Below are 19,317 nucleotides of genomic sequence, written 5' to 3'. Positions count from 1 at the left end.
AAGTAAAAGAAATAGCATATATCTTGTTGGGTAAAAGTCATCAAACCAACTTCAAATTGTGGCCTCAATTATTGGCTGTGACTTTGAGCTATGACCTCTCCATAACTCAGTTTCTTCATCCGCAAAATGGGACCAGTAATAGCACCTACTTCATTCGTTTGTGAGAATTAAATAAGAAGTATTTGAAAGTACTTAGCTTTGGGCATAGCATAAATTCTTTACAAATTCATGACTTTCTGTATGTGTGAATGTCCCACACATACACGATTAGCACACACATACTCACAGAAACACCTGTGTGTATGTGTATGTGTTCCTACCTTTCCTTGAACCTCCTCATACCCCAAGCCTCTTTTACTGCTAACTTTGTATTCCTTAACAGCAACAGGCCTTTTTAAAAAAAATATGCTTGAGGGCATCTGAAAGAAACTCAAAATTCTTTGAGACAGTAAGAATATTAAAATCATTGAGGGACGTGGTTCATAACCACGGACTACTAAAACTTCACACAGGAATTTAATGTGGTAATGGGAACTGCTAGGTGGTAACCAAAGTGACATAGCTTTAATGCTTTCTCTTCTTCTTGTATCCTGTCATTTAAGCATTTTCTGCAGATAACCTCTCAAGAGTTCCATAACATTACACGATTCTTTGCACTCTTATAATTTTCTTCTGCAAAAAATGTTAAGCTGCTAGGAACCCAAGATGGTTCTACTATAAATTGCTGACACTCGCTTGGATATAGAAATACGGTGATCATTAGATCAAATTTACTAGGAAAAGCACTGTAAAATATATTCATTTTCTGTATTATACTGCTTTTTCTTCCTTCATGGATCACAGAATAATTTATGTGCTTAGAATATTCATATTTTGTTTTCTTGAACATAGTTTTTATTTCTAGACTAAATGCCTTCTCTAAAGTTATTGAAAGACAAATTTTATATACAAATAATCATACCTCTCCACGAGGCAGGATAGCTGGGGGATCAAGCACATAGTCAGAATGCATGTGTTCAATCATGACTCTGACACCAGCTGGGTAAGTTATTTTATCTCTGTTCACTGAATTCCTCTTCCATAAAATAGGAATAATGCTATCACCTGGCTCACAAAGTTGTCAGAATGATTTTTTAAAAACCATTCATTACCAGAATATCAAAAATCATATGGTAAACGGCAGGTGTTTGTTAAAATTATCATTATTCTTATAATTTAAATTAATATATGGCACCACAATAGATTCTGCAGAGAATCCAATTCATCAACAGGACATATTATTACTATATGTATTTCAATCTTATTGTTTTAATCCAGTTTTCTAAAATTTTTTTAATGTTTATTTATTTTTGAGCAACAGAGAAAGAGACAGTGCAAGCAGGGGAGGGGCAGAGAGAGAGAGAGACACAGAATCTGAAGCAAGTTCCAGGCTCTGAGCTGTCAGCACAGAGTCCAACGTGTGGCTTGAACACAGGACCCGCGAGATCTGAGCTGAACTCGAATGCCCAATTGGCTGAGCCACCCAGGCGTTCCTAAGCTAGTTTTTTTTCCATAAAGACAGAAAACATCATTCATACCTTTTTCAGTTTTTATTTTTTCTGCCAAAATTGTGACATTCAGGAAGTATATTAAATGGTCTATAAATCAAGTATTTCATAAGGTCAACACTAGAATAATCCTTAGTGCATCACCATACGCAAGAACCAAATTCAATATTCAGATTACCATATTTGGACGATTATAAATGAGAACATGATCCGGTTTGTGTTGTCCTAGTCTCAGTGCTTCTTCTAGAAGTGGTATGTATTCTACTCTCCGTCCGGGTTCAATCCCAAAGGATGCTGTAACAACCACCTTGGGCTACAATGGAAAAAATGACAGTAATTGAGAAAGTTTAACAACACCAATTAAGGTAATCCCAATATTTCAGGTGCAGATTGGCAATCTGACATTTCTAAAGAAATGTTTTAATGATTCTGTTCTCTATTGAATAAATGGCTTGAAAACAAAAAAATTCATTTGTAAATGTTGTAGACCTAACGAATTCCACACAGATCTAACCTGTTTGAAACTACAAGTTCAGTGAGGCTTTGGGCTAGTGAGTATGAGCTGTTAAAAAATACTTCCCAGGGGCACCTGGTGGTTCACCTAGTTAAGCCTCTGACTTTGGCTCAGGTCATGATCTCAGGGTCATGAGTTGAAGCCCCGCATCAGGCTATCAGCGCAGAGCCCACTTGGGATCTTCTGTCCCCTTCTCCTCTGCCCCTCTCCCCCCAACCCTCAAAAATAAACATTAAATTTTTTTTTAAATAAAAAATACTATCCAAAGAATTCATGAAACCAGATAGACTTGCCCTGAACCAGTGAAATGCAAACCTAGGGGCCCCTCACTTACTGAGACCTTTGTACCCGCTGGTTATTGTGACCTTGTAGTATTTCTCAGGTGGGGAGAGCCAGCCAATTGCTATCAGGAAGCATTACTACATTTTTAAATGTCAGCATCTCTCCTCAAATGTGACCACAGAAAAAAGGGCTCGAATCTCTGATTTTTCTTTCGCGATTCTTTTCTCATTGTCAAATACTATATTTGTAATTTTGTTGTATTTTTCTTAAAAGGGCCCCCAAATGATTTAAGCTTCAAGCCCCACAAGCCTGAACCTGCTCCTTAAGATACACTCGGTAACTTCTCTTTACCTGACAACTTTCTAGTCTCCTTCAAGATATACAGAGATGTAGCCAAAAGGAGTCCCTGGAAGCTTAAGAAGTTAGGGTTAATCTCCATTCTGGGCAGGCCTCAGATGCCCTACTATAGTCAAATGTTCCCTCAGCCACACACTGCACAGGAAGCTCTCTGAGGCCAAATCTGGATCCGTTTATCTCTTTGTCTTCTATGCCCGTACAATGCTTGCTTGCCATTCGGTAAGCTCTCAAATGTTTTTGGAACTGAACCAAAATTCTCATTAATTTGCAGAAACAAACATGTCTTTATTCTTTTAAGTACACTGTTTCTTCACCAAGAAATCCAAAGCAAAGGAGGCAGCTAATAAATTATTCAAGAGACAGATAATCAATCCAAGACAGTGCATCTATTCCTGAATTCTGATTTCTAGTTACAATACATTTCATCTAGGGAAGGTTTATATTATACCAAGTATATGCATATATCATTACTGTCTGCTTTTTGAATATCATTTAATATTCATGGAGCTGAGGCTCAGTGCAGTTACATAGCTTGCCCCAGGTTACAAGTAGTGGAATCAGAAAGAGGGCCAGTTTTGTCTGATTACAGAACCTGTCTCTTCCCACTATATCAAGCTACCTTTTAAAAGACACACACACACACAAAGGAAAGAAAACAAAAATAAGTCTTGTTTCCTTTTATTATATTTTTAAAGATCCAGCATTTGAATAGAATTCACATTTTACTATCTGTAATACTCACAAAAATAACTCCAGGCAATATTTCCTAAGATTAGAATTCAGAATAAATGAAAGTAAGTTCCATATCAAATTAAAAATATATAGAGAATATATCAAAACTTGAATAATTTAATAAAGTCAAAATTAGAACCTTTATCTTGAAAAAGAACCCTTTCTACATTTCTATTAACGGCCTTTTATTGGAGGCTCTATTTAGTCTAGACTGACTTGTTAGGGTACTGTACATTCTTCCCATCGTCAGCCGGTAACATAAAGCTTTTTCTTGAGCCAGTTTATTTGAAAATACTGACATCAAAATCATTCCTGATTTCAATCATTCCTGAGTAATTCTATCCAAATATCTCAGATATATATCTCTATCTTCTCACCTTTAATTTGACCTGCTCAAAGGTCTTGCCCATAGGAATATACACTCATTGCCTAAGCTGCTTAACAAGGTTGTGTGTGTGTGTGTGTGTGTGTGTGTGTGTGTGTGTGTGTGTGTATGTGTGTGTGTAATGAAAACTTAGCAAGTGATATAGTAAACATTTTATAAATCCTTATTTTTATGTATCTAAATTTCCCCACATCATATAAATTTTTTAAAAAGGAAATAATATATCTCATTCTTTTATCCAAATGGTGTTAAGGATTTCTTTAGTTAAAAAACTGGAGTCTATAACTTCATTGGAGAAGCCCCCAAATGCCCACTGGTTTCCAGGTCAGTGACTGACTGATATTTCCCCCTAGATTTACCTTCATAAGCACTAACTCAACAAGTTTAAAAAAGAGAGGGGAAAAAATCTATCTAGTTAGTCCACAAGCCAGCTTCCTAGTTCTAATAACTGATCTATTACAAGATGAAGTCAGATATGCAAACCCTCGCTGTCTATCTCGCACTAATATCAGGTATTAGTTCCCTTGTTAGGAATGTCTCATCTCGGATTTATGGAACTCTGAAAGCCAACCATCTCTTACTCCCATAACGACCTTCCTTCCTTAATCTTCCCACTGCTATTACTCTGCTGCACATTACCCATCACTTCACAAACAGATCACATGCCAAAATGTCTTCTTCCACCCTCCCCTCTCCCCCATTCACGTTATTTGCAAGACCTTCCTCCTCTTAGCATTGCCTACAACAAGACACCCACCTACTCAAAAACGTTGACAGGTCAAGATCTACAGCACCCAGTTCAGACAAAAACTGACTTTGCAAGCTCACCATCTCTCCCTCTCTGGGCTCCTCAGTCTCTTCACTGTCCTCCAAATGAATTTTACCCTTTCCTCTCGAATGCTGGACTCATAGTCTTTTTTTCTTCTTTTGGATCCCCTGACATCATTCTCTTCAACTAGCTGAATCTTGGCCAAGATCTAACCAAAATCTCACCTCTAGGAAGTCTTCTTCAGCCACCCCAACTAAAAGAAATCACTCCTTCCTCTAAGTCAGGGGTCTACGAATGACAGTTGAGAGCCGAACTCTGCCCACAGCATGTTTCTGCAAATCTTCACTGGGACACTGTCACGTCCTCTGCTTATGTAGTGTCTAAGGCTGCTTGTGTTCTACAACACCACAGTTGAGTACTTGCTGCAGCCACGTGTAAACCACAATGCCTAATACATTTACTATCTGGTAACTTGCCAGAACAAAGTTTTCTGACTCATAGAGGGACGATAGCTAACCTTTTTTTAAATGAGTACTATATACCAGGTACTGTGTTAAATGCTTTCAATGTAATATCTCAATCATCATTTCACAACAGCCTAATCAAGCTTGTTATCCTAGTACCCCCATTTGAAGGTGTAACTCCACCCCTACTGGCACCCCTCTTAACCACTGTGTGGTGGTATACCACCATTCCTGGATGTGTGTAAATTATAAAACTTTAATATGCGTTCCATCCATTTGATAAGTATCACTCATTATCCGGATTTAAGGACAGTACCTGGCATATTGTGGGAAGTTAATAAATATATGGTAAGTGAATAAATTGGTTATTAGTTATTTTCCCTGTATGTCTTATATACCCAAATACATGGCAAGCTAACTTGAAAAGTATATACCTAATCTTCTATTTTACATCCCTCACAGCATCTAGCAAGACGTTTTTCACATAAAACTGACCCCAAAATAAAATATGGTGTGTGTGTGTATATGTATATATATGTATGTATATATACACACACAGTATATATATAGGGGCCCCTAGTTTGCATTTCACTGTGTGTGTGTGTGTGTGTGTGTGTGTGTATAAACTTTAAGCATCTCATTGGAAAGGGGAACCTAGTAAGTACAGAGCACTTCCAGATGGTTCCTTCACAGATAACTATGGCTGTACTACATGTAGCTACTACTTGATTTCTCCAAATAAAGCACTTACCTTTGCATGGTCAATACGACTACTTAGTTCTTTGGATGCAAATCCCCCAAATATGAGACTGTGGATGGCTCCTATTCTTGCACATGCCAGCATGGTATACATCGCCTGCGGTATCATGGGCATGTAGATAACCACAGTGTCACCTTTTTTGACACCATGCTTGACCAAAACACCAGCCAGCTTAGAGACCTACAACAAAATCATTACATCAGCAAAGTGTTTTCTGTGTTATTTCACTAGATTTCTAAGTTAAGACAGTAACACAAGAAGTTGATCATCCTCTTGGTAGTGGATTAAAGAAGCCTGAGTAACACATATTTGATGATGATGTGAGCTTAGACAGTGAGAGTAATAACAGTAATAACAAACAGTATGACAATAATTGACTATGAACCAACTTATTATTATTATGCCACATGAACTCTATGGCCTAAATTTGCTTAATTATTAATTCAGCAACATATTTACTGAGCAACTATGATGTACCAGACACTGTGTTTAGAGTTAGGAACATAATGATGAAAAACAAACACACAGATATATCCCCATGGAGCTTTTATTCTAAAGGGCAAATCTGTCAAGTGAACAGAAAAGTAAAATAATGGCAAATTTAGACATACATTGGGTTAACTATTAAAAGAGACAAGAACATGTTAGGAAAGAAAACATATCATCTACTTATAAGGTAAGTAAGATAGATTCTGTTATTATTATTCTTATTTTAAATATAAGGTAGCTGAGACTCAGATATAATAAACAGCTAACTCAGAAGCCGAGAGGTAGTAAATACAGCCAGGATACCATCACAAATATTTTGACCTCATATTCTTTGCCCTTTCTATTGCTTCGAGCCAATTATTTTTTCTTTAAAGTTTTTTATACTAATTATCTATACAAAGTGACTGCCCTGTACATTGAGACCAAACATACAAACTTTGCTTAAATTTTAACATGTGTTTTGGAAATTAAAACAGGTTATGAAAAATACACCCAGACCTATGAAAAAGAAGTTCAACATTCTTTCACTTAAAAAATGTATATTGAGCACCTGTATATGGCAGACATTATTTTCTGATACACCAGTAAACAAAACAGGACAAAGATCTCTTATGGTTTAGCAGAAGAAATACAATAAACATAATTAGTAAGTGATCTATTATGTGAAAAGGTAGTCAGTACTGTTGGGAGGGGGTAGGGCAGGACAAAATGGAGGGATTGAGAATACAGAAAAAGTAATTCTCAGTGGGAAGGTGAGGGTAGACCTCATTCAGAAAGTAGCACTTTAGCAAGGAATGTAAAAGTTAAGAATGAGTGGAGTATACTATTTCAGACAAAGAGAACACCAGCACAGAGGTGTAAGGGAGATCATTTGTGATGTGATGGAGGAAAAGTAAGGAGACTAGGGAGCTGGAACAGAAAGAGCAAGTGAGAAAGTGGTCGTAGATCAGGTCAGAGAGCTAACGAAAGGACTGTAGGGGTCCAGTGGGCAACTGGAAGGACTTTGGCTTGCCTTTGGATGTGGCTGCTCAAGATAATGAACAGAGGAGACCTGAGACAAGGAATTGGGCCGCAGGGCTATTTATATGGATCCTTTCATTTTATTCTGCCTTTCCTACTTTTTCAACAATTTGAAAGGATTTGGGATCCTGATCATTCTTCCTTTTTCTCTTTGTTCCCTTCCTCTGTGCAGAGGGGGAAAGATGTGGTCAAAATTAAGGGCTCTGGTGAAAGACAGAAAGTAACAAACAGCTATCTTAGTGTTTTATTCTCTCCTATTTGCATGGTATAATTTAGTGCTATTTTTTAAGAACTCAAAGCTGCCCAGCATCAAGTTATGAGAAAGATACACCAAAGTGATATAATCATGAACTTTAATTCTTTCTGGAGCTAAAGACCAAAATAAACACTGGAAGGTTCTATCCAAATCCTCAGTGTGCAATCCATGCAGAAAAGTACCATGCTCTGTGATCACATTACTGGGTATCCCATTTAAGCTACAGCACTAGGAGAGACCAATGAGAAGTCTGTCCTATTTACAGCTATAACTTCAGCATCTTGAACAGTGCCTATTGTTGAATAAAAATAACCTTCAACCAACACCCAATCTAGTAGTTATTCAGTAACTTTATATTCTAGTCTCACTTCTCAATGTTGCTGAAAGATGTCCCCCAAAACTTTTCTGTCCTTTGAAAGAAATGAAATCAATGAATTCAAAAAAGTTTTTGAAAAAAAGATCTCAAAATGACCCGATGCGACCCCAAGAAGTATTTAAGTTGGAGTCATGTCGCAGCTTCAAAAAAATGAGCCAACATATTAAATTAGAATGTTTCATATACAAATCCAGTTTTCCAGGTTCTCCTGAAAAACTGTCAAGTCTAGCAACACCGAGCCTGTGTTCTTGAATAACAACTATCAACTGAATCTGATGATCAGCTACTAGGTTGAGCTCACCATTCCTGGGGGCATTACTGACAGAGAATTAGTTTTTCTTTCCATCCTGAGTTTAAAATGTATTCTTCTACATCTTGTTTAATTTATATCATATGCTTAAACCATAGTTCTATAGCCATAAAGGTGTGATATATACTGATAATGAATTTTTTTCCCACCCACTTCTCCCACTTATGTTATCTACTTGGCTCCAGCATCTGAATTGTGAACCACTTCCCTGAATGAAGACAACCTTCAGTAAATTAGGCTGCAGCAGGTGTGTACAACCACTAGATGGCGCCCATCTGGCCTTCTTAAACTGGCTTCCTGTAGCCATTCAATGTTTTGATACTGTGCTAACCACACCAGAGTTGCTCTAGAGAAAAAAAGCTATATGTGATCAACAGAGAAAATCTATTTTTCAGTAGTTTCCAGGGCTAAATGCCACTCCAGCAAAAGTTTACATTGTAAATTATGTAAATGATATGCATGTATGAAATTATATCGATATAAATGATATACATATATGAAATTTTACATATATATTTATATATATGAATGAAAACAGGGGAAAACATTCATTTCTGGTGAGATTTCTAATAAATATGCATATGGAAAACAAAATATTAACTCACAGCAAGAATGGACATTGGTTTAATATGAGAATATGTGATAATATTTCATTAAAAAGTATTTCTTACTAATATTAAATCTAGAATTAGTTAATATGGGAGACCTAGAACAGAATAGTTAGGTCTTACTTCAGACACAATACAATCATTTTGAAAAGAAGGGTGAGCAGCAGCAAACAGAGGAAAAATCTAGAAATCCCAGTCACCTGAAAGTTCATAATCACTCAAATAAAGTGCTATGAAGTTTCAACACAAAGGGGGATGTGATGATTGCTATTTCAGGGCTCGCCTTGCTTTTATTGACCATCAGATGTAAAATTATCAAAGAGAAAGAAATTCTGTATTCTTTTTGTTTAATGTTATAGTCTTATCCTACCATAGATATCTGAATGTAAATTTATAATTTCTATTGTTATCCAAAGAGAAAATATTTAACATATATCTTGTATAATTTATAGTTTCTCAACTATAGTTAAAGGAAAGTTAAATCATGTGTAATTCACCCAATCCATATTCATTTTTGCACCTTAAAGGTGTGTTTTAATTTGTAAACAATTTAATCATTTTACCACTCACACACCACCAAATTTGGTTTTTAGTCTGAGTTAAGGGCAGGACCTATGCTATGCAATCATGGTCAGGCCATGCCTCTCCGCTAGCATGATGATAACTGAGCTGTGAAGGAAGCCTGAAGAAACAAAATGAATACACATATTCATTTAGATACAACATTATTTGTTTCTTCCCACTAGAGACTATATGAATTAATCATTATTTTGGTACTAATTTAAAACCATTCTAACATATGAGTGCCCTGTTATTGATTCAATTTATACAGTATCAGCTATGTATACTAAAGTCAAGTTTGCAAGTCAGATGCAAAAGAGGAAGACATAGTCCTTAAAGCAAAGCAATTCAGAGTCCAGGGAAAAATAATATGAATAAATAGTAATACCAACATAAGAAAATACAGTAACAGATATTTATGTTATATAAAATAGTATACACATGTATTTGGTTTATATGTAACACGTGCTTATTTTGACACAAGTAAAAACTTTAAATTTTAAAATTATAAAATGAAAACATGCTCGTATAAATAATAAAAAAGAATTTTATAGATTTTTTATGTATTCATTCCGCAAAATCTTCATTCACAAGCAGTCTGTGGGTTAGTATAGTTTCATGATCAAATGCCCAGGACACAAATATAAACATTAGGTGAAACTGACCAAACACTATGTTCTATAGAGTAAATTAGCACTTGCTTCACAAGCAGCAAGTGTGTCCATCTAAAGAAAATAATGTTTGTATGAGAAAGATAGAGCTGGTGTCCAAATTATAGCAAAAAGATAATAATTATGGGCAATCTCAGGGCCATGTCAAAGAAAATTATATGAAAGAGAAGACATGAGGAAGCCTATTTTCAAGCTGCAGTGATGTCACCCTGCAAACCCTGGTCTAATCAATCACAGAAAATATAACTAATTGAAAAACCAATTATAGTATCTGAGAAAACAGTCTTCTTTTCCGAGGATTCTACTTGAAAAATATTCAGAAACCTTCCCTTAGTATGCTATATAAAACCACCCTGAAAAATGGGGAGCAAGCAGGGAATTTACAAGTGGCTGCTCTATAAAAGTTCGAATCAGACTTGTTTCAAGCCTAGTAGGTATAGCCAGAGATCCTAAATAAAGATATGCATATGGAATAGTTTCCACAAGGCACAAAGTGGTGGTATCCTTTAATTTCCCATGCGAGCAACTGTTCCTATCGTTAAGGAGATTTTAAGCTAAAGGGGACCTATTTATTTCTCTCTTGGACCATTTGTCATCTCTTGACTTCCAATCTTGCCCACCACAGCTTCCTCTTTGGAGAAATCAAAGTGATGGAGCTTTCCATCATACTTAGAATAAAATACAGTCTTTAAAATGGTGCGCAAGGTCCTATGGAATCTGACTCCCGGAGGCTCCCACAACCTCACCTTCTTCCACTCTCTTCTCATGGCGGGCCTCCGGGTGCCCCATGGTGGCCCAAGTCTGTTCTTGTTCTGGGGCCTCTGTTTCACCTGATTTTCACACAAATGGGAACATGGTTGTCTCCCAGCCTGCATTTGGGTTTGTGTCACTGGGTCATCTCCTCGATGACAAGTAATTTTCTCTGACATACATCTAAAATGGCAGCCCAAGTCACTCTGTAGCATATTTTTCTTTACTTAGATTGTATAATTTTTCATTTATGGTGTATTATCTTTTTATTCATAATGTAGCTCCCTAATTAGAATGCAACTTCCCTATAGGAAAAGATTATAATATTCACTACTGCAGTCTATGATGCCCACAGTAGTGCCATATAGATCAGGTGCCCTAAAAGTATGTTTTAATAAGTAAATTGACTCCATCATCATTCCAGTCCAGAAAAATGAATTCAAAACAGTCTACTGATTTTGTTAAGTTGACTTTCTAAAAGTCAGAGTTTAGCCACTCTGAAGATAATACAAATCATCTATTAAGAATCTATCGATGAATGATAAAAATAATCAGTTAAGCAAATGTAAGAATAAAAGCCATGAACCAGAATTTCAGGCTTGCAAGAAAGCCAAGTAAGGTAAATGTTATAAGCAGAGTTTTAGCTGAGGCAGGATATAAACCTTCACAGTCAGGCAATGCACTAAAACAAGGAAATTTCTCACCATATTAAAAAATAAAAATTTTCCAGTGTAAAAAGAAACTCACAATGTGGAGGAGACAAGTGATATTTTTGGAAATAATTATTTCTCTCAGACAAGGATTACATTTTTCTTTACTTTTTAATGGATGAGTTACTATTCTTTCTATATAATATGAGAGTATGCTATGAGGTCTGTATTAGACATTGTGTTGGTCTAAAAACAAATACATAAATAAAATGTTAACTCTATCTTCAAGGGGTATTACTTTGGCCAAGAAATACGCTAATAAGTAGATATACTAATGAGTAATGTAAAAAGCAAAAATAAACCCATACATGGAGAAAGGTACAAATAAAGTGTTCTGGACTTCAAATCATGGTGAAATAGTTTCTGTTGTAGAGGGAAGTGAAAAGAAGTGAGGTTATACTTCAAACAATCTCAAAAAGTCTGCTGAGAAAATTCAAAGGGAATGGTTGCATTGTTATTTGGGTTGATGTAAAAATTTAATTTGGACATTTGTATTTTGAATACATTTTAGAAAAATCTAACAAATTTTATTAAGTTGAGAAGTTATTCAAAACAAACTTTTAGCTACAATTTTGATAAAAATGTAAATCAGTAGTTGGTGCCTACTCACGTACAACTTCACATGAAATACAAGCGTCTACTAAAACATATTTTACAACATTGCATGATACAAAATAGCTCACAATTGTTTTTAAATTTTTTAATGTTTATTTATTTTTGAGAGAGAGAGAAAGGCAGGGTGTGAGTGAGGGAGGGGCAGAAAGAAAGGGAGACACAAAATCTGAAGCAGGCTCCAGGCTCTGAGCTGTCAGCCCAGAACCTGACACAGGGCTCGAACTCACAAACCACGAGATCATGACCTGAGCAGAAGTCAGATGCTTAGCCGACTGAGCCACCCAGGTGCCCCCAAAATAGCTCACAAAAATTAAGGCTTATGGGAAAATAAGACTTAACCAGACCACTCAAAAATCAACATAACTAGAACTCTTTAACATTCATTTAACATAATATCATGTTCAATAGATCATTTACAGCCTTAAACAGTGGAAATAACGCTTCCTGTTTTAAGGTATTCTATCGGAAGGCATTCGCTTCTAAATATCCTTGCAAAGAATGACCAGTCAAAATAGCACAGTGTAGACTTTATCATTAACGATTTTTAAAACAGGGGAGAATATTTTCTTAACTTTAGATTCTGAAAGGCACTTAACTCATCAACACTTGCGCTAAAGGATCTTCATCATTTTTTTGAGGTTTTCAGATATTGAAAAGATGTTCGCTTTAAATTGTGAGAAAGTCCCTGCAACTTGCTAACAAGGTAACAACAATCCAATAGGAGAATGAATGGGCAAAAGATCCAAATGAGCACTCCAGAAAAGTGAAACAAATGGCCAATAAGCACGGGTGAAGGAGCTCAGTTTCAGCAGTCATTAGGGAAAAGCAAATTAAAAGCACAATGTGATACCACCACACATTCACCCGAAAGGCCCAGATTAAAAAAGACTTGGGGTGGGGGGGGCGCCTGGGTGGCTCAATTGGTTAGGTGTCTGACTTCAGCTCAGGTCATGATCTCGCAGTATGTGGGTGTGAGCCCTGCGTCAGGCTCTGTGCTAACAGGTCAGAGCCTGGAGCCTGTTCTGGATTCTGTGTCTCCCCACCTCTTTCTCCCCCTCCCCTGCTCGCTCTCTCTCTCTCTCTCTCAAAAATGGATAAACGTTAAATAATTAAAAAAGAGAAAAAAAAAAGACTTGGGATTCTCAATGCTAACTATTGACAACTAGCATTCTCATACACTGCAAGGGGGAATGGTAAATGGGTACAACCAGTCTGGAAAACTATTACACGAAAGAATCTCATGAACAAAAAGTTGAGTAAAAAAAGCCAGACACAAATGAGTGCATCCTATTATTCAATTTATACAAAGTTCAAAAGCAAGGAAATGTCATCATGGATGGTGTATCAACGTCTGCGTGATAATCCCATAAAGGCTGAATGAGAAATGACTAACATGAGGCACGGTACGTGCTTCTGGGGGTGGAGATCTTCTGTCTCCTGATCCAGTTATGTGGGTGTGTTCTGTTTGTGAAAAATCCAACACGGTTCTGTGTACTCATCTGAATGTGTATTACATTTCATTAAAAGTTGACAAAGTGGCATGCAAGGAAAAAACCTACACAAAACACTGTGAATGAAGTTCAACCTCAAACCAGCATCATTCACGGAATGATGATTCCAGCATCAAGCACGGAAAAGGTAATTCACCTTACAGAGACGTACTGTTTAGCAGAGCCGACTGCAGTACAACTTAAGTTCTTATTGCTTATTTGAGAAGCTTAAAAAACGAAAACTGCGCACGCGCCCTGTTGCATTCTTTCCCCTCAACAAGGCAAGTGCTGGCAGAGCTGAATTTCTGCAGGTTCGGCGCATTTTTGCATTTCCAGTTCTTGCTTAAGAAAATGATGATGATGTGACAGACAAAGAAATATCAGATTATCATACCCTGACATACTTCCGGAAGTTGGAAATCACACTTTGAAAAGAGCACCTTAAAGGGCAGAGCTGGAGAAAGGACTTCTCGTGGGACATGACCCTTGATTTCAGAGTAATTTTCTCCTCCAAATTACTCAAACTTCATAATTACAACCACCACTGTAATCATATTTCAAACAATTGCCTTCAGTGGAGATCATCGACACTTTCAGTTTGAATTAAATCAAGAAAATTTGGCACACTCTGGGCTTCCTCAATTCTCCCTGTATATATATATATATATTCATGAAAATTTCTAGTGGTCACATTTTTATTTAGCAAATAAATAAAAATTCACAATTGTTTGAATACCAAAAATAAAAATAAAAAAATAAAGCAAACTCAGAGGTAATTCAAAATGAAATTAGAGATAGAGAAAACAAACTCAAAAAAATTAAAGTAGGAATTTCTTAAAATGATGAATACGGTATATAACATATAGAGCCAAATACAAACAAAAACTCTCATACACACCCCTTTACTTTGCTGAGGTTTAATATAACCACTAACTTGAAAAGAGCTAGGGACGCCTGGGTGGTGCAGTCAGTTAAGCCTCCGACTTCAGCTCAGGTCATGATCTCACAGTTTGTGAGTTCGAGCCCCACATCAGGCTCTGTGCTGACAGCTCGGAGCCTGGAGCCTGCTTCGGATTCTGTGTCTCCCTCTCCCTCTGCCCCTCCCCCACTCGTGCATGGTCTCTCTCTGTCTCTTTCAAATGTAAATAAACATTTAAAAACTTTGTAAAGAGAAGAAAAGAGCTACCAAGAGAAGGACACAATAAGCATATACATTTCTCCTGGAATGCAGACCTGGGTGTAAGTGTGAAAGAGGAAATATTCATCTTGAACTTCCAAGCCAAATGTAAATAGGCTACAATTCTTCAGAGATAGTAAGAGGTCAGAATTTGCCTAGAAAGACGTTCAAGTTATATTACTGATCCAATTCAAAGATAAGAAGTTCCCACAATAAAGGAAGTTAGAGTCATTTAAAAATTTCAAATACAGTTTCATTCATTCCTTCATCATTGAACATGTTTGCTATGTACCAGGCACTATTCGGTGAACAGAACAAAAACCCTTCCCCTTCCTTCCCTGATGGAAAGTACATTCTAGAAAAGGACCCAGCACTAAAGAAGACAGACAAGTAAAATATAAACAAAGGTACTGAGTAATAAGTGGCAAAATTAAAAAGAAAGTGGAAAAGGAAGATCCGAAGTGATGTGCACATGGGAACATTTGTGTTCAATACGGCCAGGGAAAATCTCATTGAGAAAGTAATACCCAGGTCCTATGAACCATAAGATATCTGGAAGAAAACTATTTCCAGCAGAAGGTAGGTAAGTACAAAGCCTCTAAGTTGGGAGTGGAGCAAGCTGACAGTTGGCTGCATGAGGCAGGGGGCTGCGGTGTGGGATGCAGTGGGGCTGGGGAGTAGGTCACCGGAGGCAATCATGAAGAAGCACAGGTCACAGCGGGGAGCGGCTTTTGCTTTTTTTCTTTCCATGCTCTCAGAATTAAGAACAAATCTGTAGTGCCACACTCAGAGTTCTCGAGAGTCTGGCTCATGGGAGTCCCATCCCCCAACCACTTGTGCTTTCTGCCAAAGCCACTGCGGAGGTGCTAGGATCTCCCTGCCCTGAAGATCTCTGGAGGTGCTATTTCCTCTGTCTGCAGGACTCTCCTGTCCACCATTTCCCTTCCCACTTTTGGTGGTTTGGCAATTTTAGGCACTGATTCTTCCAGAAAGTCTTTCTATGCCATATTAACGGTTGGCTGAACTGCATGTTTTCCCATGTGTTTCCACAGAATATACTACTACCCTCGAACATCACCTTGATCGTGTTTATACGGGTTTCTTAGCTCCTTAAAGTTATGGAATGGTGCATTTAGCTTGTATCCCTTGTTCCTAACAGGGTTTGGCATACAAAGTCAATACTTGTTGAATGAATAAAGAATGGATCTTGAACAAGGTTCAAATCACTATACAAAAATCTTAATAAAGGGTTGTATGAACTATCAGATCTACGTAAAAAATGAAAGTTTCAGAAAAGCTCTACTTCTGAATCATTCAGATCTTTTATGTCACTGAAACAATTTAGTCTAACATTTGTCAGTCCGCTAATTAAATAAGAAATGCTAACTAACTTAATCAAGTTTTACATAGCCAGAAACTCCCAGTAGAAATGAGATGGGGGAGGTTAAAACAAGTTAAAGTACAAAGCCACTTCTCTTTGTTTGTTCTCAATGGCATTACCATTAAATCTTTCTTCCTTTGTCTTCTCTACTTAATAAAATAAAGGCCACAGGGAACCAGGAGCAGGTAATCAAAGTCAAGCACAATGCCTCCCTCTTTCCTAACACTTCTTCCTTTAGTACTTTAGAGAAGAAAAGCCTGGGGAATCAGAAGCTGTCAGCAGGTGAGAGAAACAGGCCTTTTAAGTACTTTGATGTCAGGCTAAACTGAAACCAATGAACCAGTACAAACCTCAAAAGGGTCTAAGAGTCCAGACTCCATATTAGAAAATCAAGATGGGTTAGCAGAAATGCTTCTAAGCAAAATGTGTATTTATCATATACACTCATACAATTGACCAAAAAAAAAAATAGAAAATGAACAAATTACTTAACTCTTATTTTATGTTTCTCTAAGGCTTTCTCTTAGTTTTTCTTTAGTTTTTTTAATGTTTTTATTTATTTCTGAGAGAAAGAGAGTGTGCAAGCGGGGAAATGCAGAGAGAGCAGGAGACACAGAATCCAAAGCAGGCTCCAGGCTCTGAGCTGTCAGCACAGAGCCCAACACGGGGCTGGAACTCACATACTGTGAGATCATGACCGGAGCTGAAGTTAGATGTTTAGCCGACTAAAGTCTTAGGTGGCCCAGGTTCTCCTAAAGCTTTCCTTTTGACTCTGATGTTTGGTTATGAATCAAATTCAATATTGGCATAGATAATACTGTGTAATATACAAATAAGCTTCCTAATCTGTATACTAATTAAGATTCACCAGTGTCTTAGGCCTTAAATTAATAAAATGAAACTGTGACAATATGCCCAAATCATAGGAATAAGATTTTAATCATAGACAAAACCTCATCTAAAAGCTGAAAATGTAAACCTACAATAAAACACAGAGTATACCAGGTTATCGGGAAATTTCATTATCTCTTCGAATAAAACATGGCTTCAGATGAGTAACAAGGTCATTTGCTAATGGAGTTCTTTCTCTCTTCAGGCTCAGTGTGAGCTCTGTCTCTGTTTAATTCATTCTGAAAATAGAGTTCCCACTTACAGACCAATACAAAGTATCCAACAGTATCTTTGTGGCACTATTTTGTTTTGTTCTGTGTTGGGCTGCCCAGCATTTGAACTTCCCTCTTATTATCTTGGAATTCCTACTATGAAATCAAAAGAGGAAAAGACATCTCTTTCTCCACTGCCTGGTGCTTTAGGCATGTAACCTAAAATTGGCCACGTAGGTGTTCCTAATATGTCAATCTAGGAGATTAATTCAAGTCAGCAAGTCTAGTTACCAATTTGTAGGTTCTCCTTAAATTTTTACCGCTGCCCCTTCTCTCTTGGGGCTACTTTTTTCTGAATCCAGCTCTTCAGTCTTCCCTTTTCATGAATTCCTCTCATATTTACATCAGCTGAAGCTGGCATTTGTTGATACAACCAGGCTGAGACCCAGCTTGAGCAAAACTGGTTTAAATTTTCTCTTAATTGTTTGCAACAACTCAGGATTGAGACATTGGATTGCCCCAGTTGCCTTTTTTGAAATCTCTTAGAAAAATAAACAAGAATATTGCTGACATAAAAGGGTATAATTTCAGAGAGTCAAGGAAAGTTGACCAGATTTTCTAAAAATCCAGCACAAACACCAAATAGGTTTAAAAAGCAAAAGAAGAGAATGTGTTTCCACAAGCCCTAACTTAAAAGCAAATGCTTCCAAACCCTACTGTGACACACTTTGCCCAATCAGTAGTTCCCAACTAGTAACCATTTTGCCACCCAGGGGACATTTAGCAAGGTTTGGAGACATTTTGGTCATCACAACTGCTGGAGGGGTGCTATTGGCATCTAATGGTTAAAGACCAGGAATGCTGCTAAACATCATACAATGTACATACCAGCACCCCACAGCAAAGAATTCTCTGCTTTAAAAATGTCAACAGTGTCAAGGTTGAGAAACCCTGCCCTATACTATTATCTCCCTTTAAATCAATATAAGTAAATGTCCCACAGAATACGTGTTACATAGTCCACAATACCCAAATCCTTTTATAATTACTTGTGAAACCTCATTTCCACCCTAATGTTCAAAGAAAATCTCATGCGGTACCTGGGTAGCTTAGTCGGTTGAGCGTCCGACTTCGGCTTAGGTCATGATCTCAGGGTTCCTGAGTTTGAGCCCCATGTCGGGCTCTATGCTGACAGCTCGGAGTCTGGAGCCTGTTTCATATTCTGTGTCTCCCTCTCTCTCTCTCTCTCTGCCCCTCCACTGCTTGTGCATGTGTGCTCTCTCTCAAGAAAGAAAGAAAGAAAGAAAGAAAGAAAGAAAGAAAGAAAGAGTGAGTCTCATAATTCATCTGTCAATATTAGAATTCACCCAAGAACTAAACAGATGGGAAAGAACAACAAAAAGGAACAAATAAGGGAAAGGCACAGTATGTAAAAAGACCTGTAAAGGGCCAGGAGTGCCTAAGGGCAAGACAGGATCCCCAGGGTGAAGAAGAGTTGTGTTTATGGCAAAGAATATCTGGAAATAAAGCTTGCAGAAATGCTGTGATCAGATTCCAAATGTCTTCTACATCACAGGAGTCTAGATTATACTAAGTAGTAGTAATTTTTTTTAAATGCTTATTTACTTATTTTGAGAGAGAGACAGAGAGAGACAGAGGGAGAGAGAGAATCACAAGCAGGCTCTACTCTGTCAGCGCGGAGCCCAACACGGGACTCGATCCCACCAACCTTGAGATCATGACTTGAGCTGAAATCAAGAGTTGGACGCTTAACAGACTGAGCCACCCAGGCACCCCTAAGTAACAGTAATTTTTAAGGAAAACATTTTTAACTAGTTGTTCCTTAGGGAGAAAACTCTGGTGTCATACTAGGTGGTGATCTAACGTGAGAGGAGGCTGGTCATCGGGAGGTTGGGAGAGGCTGCTGCATTGGTACAAGAGCTGAGAGGAGCCAGGCTGACAGGATGGCAACATGGGTGGAAGCAGAGGC

General features: G+C 37.5%; 1 protein-coding gene across 1 annotated transcript in view; it reads right to left on the bottom strand.

Annotated features, from left to right (window-relative positions):
• ACSS3 (acyl-CoA synthetase short chain family member 3) overlaps positions 1–19,317 on the bottom strand; it is a 153,590-nt gene that overhangs the window by 99,120 nt on the left and 35,153 nt on the right. Inside the window, exons 3-4 of the mRNA XM_047066850.1 lie at positions 5,802–5,990; positions 1,726–1,860 (exon numbers count right to left, since the gene is read on the bottom strand). Of these exons, the coding sequence (XP_046922806.1) occupies positions 1,726–1,860; positions 5,802–5,990 (324 nt within the window). The remainder of the gene's footprint in view (positions 1–1,725; positions 1,861–5,801; positions 5,991–19,317) is intronic.

This window comes from Lynx rufus, unplaced genomic scaffold, assembly GCF_022079265.1.
Source record: "Lynx rufus isolate CCGP_SWC_20201006 ecotype Redwood Valley unplaced genomic scaffold, mLynRuf1.p SCAF_7, whole genome shotgun sequence".
Taxonomy (NCBI): domain Eukaryota; kingdom Metazoa; phylum Chordata; class Mammalia; order Carnivora; family Felidae; genus Lynx; species Lynx rufus.
Note: the sequence above shows the minus strand (reverse complement) of the source record. Positions and strands in the feature narration are given on the sequence as shown.